This window comes from Hirsutella rhossiliensis (genome assembly GCF_020360975.1).
Source record: "Hirsutella rhossiliensis strain HR02 chromosome Unknown scaffold00022, whole genome shotgun sequence".
Taxonomy (NCBI): domain Eukaryota; kingdom Fungi; phylum Ascomycota; class Sordariomycetes; order Hypocreales; family Ophiocordycipitaceae; genus Hirsutella; species Hirsutella rhossiliensis.
The window spans coordinates 152,521-159,293 of NW_025408688.1; the positions used below are offsets into that span (position 1 = coordinate 152,521).

General features: G+C 63.9%; 1 protein-coding gene across 1 annotated transcript; it reads left to right on the forward strand.

The window, feature by feature from the left end:
* Positions 1-4,581: 4,581 nt before the first annotated feature.
* On the forward strand, positions 4,582-5,913 carry HRG_11678 (PIF1-like helicase domain-containing protein; the record flags this gene model as incomplete). The annotated part of the gene is made up of 3 exons (XM_044870148.1): positions 4,582-4,923; positions 5,099-5,535; positions 5,601-5,913. 3 exons carry the CDS (start codon positions 4,582-4,584, stop codon positions 5,911-5,913), a joined length of 1,092 nt encoding a protein of 363 aa, XP_044714643.1.
* Between the last annotated feature and the right edge of the window lie 860 nt (positions 5,914-6,773).

Sequence of the window (6,773 nt, forward strand, 5' to 3'; positions counted from 1 at the left end):
CAGAGAAAGAGGAACCGGCAACCCGACCGAGACGAGCCACTGACGAAACGTACTCGAGGCGGCCAATCTAGGAGGTGGGGATGGAGCAGGAGATGTGCAGTCATCCGGACGGCTGCCACCACGGCCACCACGCCAGGCAGGACGGAATCGGCCGGCAACCAGGGTCGGGATCTCGTCTCGAGTTGTCGGGGAGTCCTCGTTCGGCCAATCCAACCTAGAGAAATAGAAGATGGGACAGGAGATTTGCAGCGATGCGGACGCCAGGCGGGACCGGGTCGGCCGGCAACCAGTGTCGGGACTTGGCCCGGAGTCGTCAGGGCATCCCCTCCAGCCAATCGAAGCTAGAGATGGAGGATGGAGCCGGATATTTGCAGTCATCCGGACAGTTGACACCACGGCCATCACGTCAGGCGGCGGCGGGAGAACAAGATCGGCCGAGGCGAGACGAGGCAGCGGCAATATCTGCGCAGCCCGTGGAACAGAGAAAGAGGAACCGCCTGCCCGACCGAGACCAGCCCCAGGCGAAACGTAGTCGAGGCGGCCATCGGAGGCAGAGGAGCCGTGAGTCACAGGCGGAGGATTTGGCCGGCGTCTTACGTCACCTTGGGAGGAATTCGCCGCGAAGGAGAGGCTGTCCAACGAGCAAACGTGGTGCACACCAGTGCCGCACGAGAGGAAGGTATCAACGGTGCGGAGCTTCTACCGGGCGTTCCACGACGTGGACACGCTGCCGATACGGACGTGCATGCTGTGCTACCGGAAGCGCACGAGAAAGAGCTGAGGAGGTGGCATGGGACCAGTGGTTGTCAAGTCCTATCCCTAAGGCTGGGTGGTCGCCATTTGCGTGCCGGAGTTGCTTCCGCGAGGGCGAGCCTGTCCCGGTTTGCGCAGAGTGTTCTCGACGCTTGGCGTGCGGTGTGCTGTCGCCAGCGGCGCAGCTTCATAGACGTCTCGGTTGTGAGCACACGTTCCCGGATGAGCTCAAGGGCCTGACGCCGGTGGAGGAGAAGCTGATCGCGCTGAACTCGTGCTACGGATTCGTAACCAGGTACAACGTCTCAGGCGGCCAGAAGCAGACGCTAAGGTATCCCAAGCACGTCAAGGGCCACATCACGGTGTTCCCAAACAACGTACAAGAGCTGGCGACGGACGTGCTGCCGCACCCCTCTCTTCCAGGTAATGGACGAGATCCACGTCTCGTGGCAGGGGGCGCTAAGGCCGACACCGAGCGATCTGTCGAGTCTCCTATCGGTGAGGCGGCGAGTCGTCGAGAGAGCCCTTGTCTGGTTGAAGAGGAACAACCCCCACTACGCCGCGATCGAGATCGACGCGGCAGAGATGGAGAGCTGGGGAGACCCGGCCCACGGGGTGCCGCCGTTGGTGTACGAGCGCCTGGAGCGGAACGAGCCGTCGGCGTGGGAGAAGACGCGGACGGCGCACGTCGTGCCGCCCACGGAGCGGGCCATGGACGACGAGGGGGCGGTGGAGATCGAAGAAGTCCTCGCCATGCTCAACCAAGGGGGAAAGCACGACGAGTCGCGAGGCCGGCGAGCCAGAGGCAAGCGAGGTGGACGAGGTGCGTGGTCAGAGCTGCGGCGAGGCCGATGATAATGCGAAGACGGTCAACGAGGTGACCTCGTCAGGGATGTTTGCGTTGGACGGACCGCCCGACGTGGCCGACGTCGACAAGCTGCGGTTCGCATGCGATTCCGTTCGCCAAGGCGCAGCCGACGACGGTACGGGCCCGAGGACGTGGGTCGAATCCTCGGCAAGGGGCAGCCGGGGCACGTCGATGGTCCTGAACCATTCATCCATGTCCGCCGCGGGGATGAATTCGCCGACTCGTTCGAAGCTTCTTTCTTCGCAAAGACCTTTCCCACGCTATTACCATTCGGTGTCGGAGGGCCGCGGCCGGTCGAGGAAGCAAGCTCGCAGTTGGGCAGAGGCTCGGTCAACACGCGCGCGGCGGCGGAGGCGGGGCGCAGGACCTCCTGTCATCCCGGAACATGAGCCTTCGTACGTGGGCCGACACGGTGTTGCGACGCCACGGCGGCCGGTTCGCGACGCACCACATCTTCGCATTCCTCGTCTTCAACATGGGCGTGCGGTCGAGGAACCGCCGCGTCAGCATGCTGAGCGTGACGAGGAAGAACTTCCGCAAGGTGGAGCGCATCGTACGGTCGCTGACCGCAGACGGGTTAGCGGCAGCTAGAGCCGAGCTGGAGAGCACAGGCAAGACGACCGACGACGGCGTGAAAGAGCTTCTCAGGAGCCTCTCGCTCTATGGCTATCGTCAGCCCATGTCGAGAGCTCCGTCTCAGTATGCGGCACAAGATCCTGGCGCTCATCGTCCGCTACGGCGTGCCTGCGATCTGGTTCACGATCAACCCAAACGACATCACGAACCCGGTGAAGCTCCGACTGGCAGCGTACCGCACGCGCGACCCTGAGGCGGCCGAGGAGTTCCTGCGGAGCCTCGATATGTCGTTCAAACGGGTGAGGCTGTCCGTCTCCGACCCGATGAGCTCAGCCATGTTCTTCCACCGGGAGATGACGCTGTTCTTCGAGCATTACGTAAATGCAGGGGAGTCGGTGTTCGGGCGCATCGGCCACTACTACGGTGCCGTGGAGACCAACGAACGAGGATCCCTTCACGTCCACGGGCTGCTCTGGTTACACGGAAACGCGCACCTGAGCTCCATGCTTTCCGACGCCCACGGGGAGGAGCAGGCGGCGTACCGTGAGCGAATCATCCGCTATGTCGATAGCGTCTTCTGTGAGGTAGGTAACAGCAAGGGCGTTGCTGTCATGGGCCGAGAAGACGCAGGCTGACGCGGAAGGCAGGACTTGGACCAGGAAGGCTTCTGCGCCGTGCAGGCGGAGCGTTCGGTGACGTCTGACGTCTCATCCCTGCTGGACAGTGCCGAGCAGTTCTCGGCCGGATTCGAAGAGGAAGCCAACTTCTGCGCCGGCGCGACGCAGATCCACACCCACAGCCCGACATGCGTCAAGTACTCCCTGGGCAACAAGGGGCGAAGGGGCGACCTCTGTCGCTTCAAGGCGCCATGGAAGCTGGTCGAGGAGACGACGCTCACAGGACGGCGTGCTGCGGATCCGCAGGACGCATCCCATGGTGAATCGGTGGAACAAGGCCATCGCCGTGGGGCTCCGCCACAACCACGACATCTCCTTCATAGCGACGCAGCGGAAGACCATGGCTCTCGTCTATTACGTGACGAATTACGCGACCAAGGTAGAGGACCCGACGTGGAAGCGCGTCGCCGCGGCCGCGGAACTGCTGCCCGTCGTCGCAGCAGGTGGCCAGCCGGGTGCCAGGGAGGATGCCGGAAATGGCGTCGTCGGCGGCGACGACGGAACCAAGAATAATAAGACGCGGCAGTTTCTGATGAGAGTGGCGAACAGGATATTCACGGAGCGCGCCCTGTCGCAAGTCGAGGTCGTCGCCCATCTCCTGGGATACCCGAGCGAGTTCACGAGCAGCAGCGCCTGGGCGTACCTGAACGTGTCGGTGCTCTACTGGCACGTCTCCAGGCGCTGGCGACACCTTCGGCAGGAGAGCGGCACCGCGGTCGCAGACGTGTCCGTGGACGAGTCGGTCGCCGTGGAGGAAGCAGGCGAGAGGATCAGCTTCGCCGAGGCGTACCATCATCGCGGACACGTCCTACGAGGCTTGTGCCTATATGACTATGTTTCGCTCGTCAGGCTCCAACGCGTCGGCAAGGACGGGTGCTCCGGTGCCTGGGGAGAGGTGCCTTTCGAGAGCGGCTGGGTGGCCGGCAAAGACTGGGTGCAGGTATTGAGGCGGCCAGGAAAGCACGCCGTCGTCTGCCTTGACGGCCACCTTAGCAAGGATTTCGAGCAAGACGACGAGGAACAATGCCACCGCCGGTAAGTAGGTGCGGTGGATGGCCGGTCGAAAAGCGGTCCCAACGCGCGGTGACTAACCGTGCCGCTACAGAGCAGCCGTGCAGCATCTTGCCCTATTCGCGCCGTGGAGACCTTTCTTAGCGAAGAGCGAGGCGACATCAACGAGATATGGAGGCGCGCACGAGAGCGGCTTCCGCCAAGAACCTCGTGCCTCGTCGATAACGTTCAACTACTCCGGCGGTCCGCCGAGGACGCAAAGCGAGACGCCAAGCAATGGGCAGCGTCGTCCGGCGACGGGGATCCGGCCGGCGCACCTGGCGATTGGGGAGGATGGGGAGGGCCGGGCGAGGCGGACCGCGAGGCGGGATCCGCGTACCAGTCCGACAACGTCGGAAACGCAACGCGACTGATCGATGTCGTTAGAAGCGCGACCGGCGCGAACCAGATCACGGCGGGGTCGCGGGAGCTTTCGGGAATGATGCAGCAGCTCTCCCGCTTCCAGCAATCAGCGCTAGCCTCGACGGCCGAGCTCCGGGCCACCGTCGTGACCGAACGGGGTGGGGGGCACATCAACATGCCCGGGCAGGTGTTCTCCGGGGCTGCAGTGCCGCCGCAGGATCAGGTCAAGGCCATCAAGTCGCAGCAGACATGCGCCTCCAGAGAGAGGTGAAGATGATCCAGGGCATACAAAGCATGGCCCCGGCCCACGGTACCGATCGCGGCGCAGCGGAGCGGAGCGTGCTCGCCGGCTTCGGGGAGGAAGACGTCCAGGTGACGCGAGTGGAAACCGAGGAGAGGGCAGGTAACGCGGAGGCCGGCATGGAAGTCCGCCTCGGCCCATCCACCTCCTTTCACGAGGCCGGGAAAGACTTGACAAGACGATTGACGCTAAACAAGAAGCAGGCGATTGCCTTCTCCATAATATGCCGCCACCTGGACTCGATGCGGCAAGGAGACGGAGGCGACGTCAGCCAGCTCTGTCAGTTCGTCGGCGGCGAGGGCGGCACCGGCAAGTCGCGCGTCATCGAAGCACTCGTGGGCCTCTTCGCCGCGAAGGACCTCTCGCATCGCCTGCTGATCACGGCGACGTCGGGGACCGCCGCCGCGCGGTCAACGGCATCACCATCCACTCGGCCTGCGGCTTCACCAGGACCAAGGGCCGGGCGCGAACACGGCGAGGGACGTCGACGGCGTGCGGTTGCCGAGGCAGGCGGAGCGGTTCGTCAACGGCCAGTCTCGGATGGACTGGCAGGATAAGGACATGCTCGTCATCGACGAGGTGAGCATGCTCGGCGCGCGGACGCTGCACGCCGTCAACGAGCGGATCTGCCAGCTGCGGGGATCGCAGCGGGACTTCGGCGGGATCCCCATCGTCCTCTTCTGCGGGGACTTCCACCAGTTCCGCCCGGTCCAGGAGAGGTCGATCCTGCTGCCGAGCGCGGCCGTCTCGTGGGACGAGGACAACTCGTTCAGGGCCGAGCAGCGCCACCAGCACGACAAGGCGCACGCGCTGTGGAGGCGGTTCACGACGGCCGTCATGCTGGACGAGCAGATGCGCGCCGCCGGCGACCCGGAGCTGCAGCGGCTGCTGAAGCGGATCCGCGGGGGCGTGCAGGACCACACGGACCTGGATCTCCTCAACTCGAGGTGCCACCGGGAAGGCAGGCGGATCCGTGGGAGACGGGCATCACCGTGGTGACGCCGCTCAACAGAAATCGGTGGAACCTCAACATGGAGGCGAGCCTGGCGTTCCAGATCCAGCAGCGGTCGACGGTGCGCATCTTCCTCTCCGAGCACAAGTGGAAGGACGGCCTGCCGACCGAGGAAGAGGCCATCATGATGCTGAACCAGGGCGACGACAGCGCGATCCCGGTGCCGGCCGTCTTCATGTTCGTGCCGGGGATGCCGGTCGTCGTGAACCACAACACCCACCAGGGGCTGAAGCTGGTGAACGGTGCTAGCTACACGGCGGTGGAGGTCATCGTCGACAAGGCGCACCGGGGCATCGGATCTCGGCCGACATGACGATCCACTTCGGCCGCCGGCGGCGATAATACTGGGGTCGAAGACGACCAAGGACTTCCACTTCGTCGGGATGCCGCCCGGCACGATCCTGCTGACGCCCATGAGCGTCAGGATCCAGTGTCAACGGAAGCGACCGTGGCAGCAGAACGACGTCAGCCGAAAGGGCCTGCCGTGCGCCGCCGCTTTCGCGTGCACGGATTACAAGGTGCAGGGGGGGACGCTGGAGCGCGTGGCGCTCGAGCTGCGGGGGACGAGGACGACAAACGTCGGCGGACGCGCCGTCCCGTCGCAGTGCGACCCGTACAGCCTATACGTGCAGCTGTCACGGTGCCCGACGCTGGACGGCATCATGCTCGTGTCGAAAGTGCGAGAGAGACCTAGTGGAAACCGGGTCCCCGGGGAGATGACCGCCGCACAAGCGAGGCTGGAGGAACTGAGCGATAGAACTGTTCGGGAAGCGATGTGCAACAGGCTCGGTGAGAGCGCGGGGGACAGAGACGGTGAGCAGTAGGTAACTTAACCCAAGAGGGCGCGACACCAATAACTTAGCTATGCCCCACCCCGACCCTTGCAAGGACTTCATTACTAATGGGAAAATTGGGTCGGGGCGACCGGTGGAGCAGGCGGCACAAGCGAATGGGAAGGGGGTTTCAACGGGCCAGAAGCGAAAGCGGTTTATTATTCTGGGCAATCAGAAGTCTCAGGGCACGGACAAGCGAATCAGATGCCCCAGGACATGACAAACAGAAGGCGAAAGGCCCAACCGAAGGCGAAATGACCGTAGCCAATCGACCGAGCGAATCAGAAGCGGGGATTTCGAGGGGCAAAACCGGGGGTGGGGCATAAAGTCCTTTCGTTCC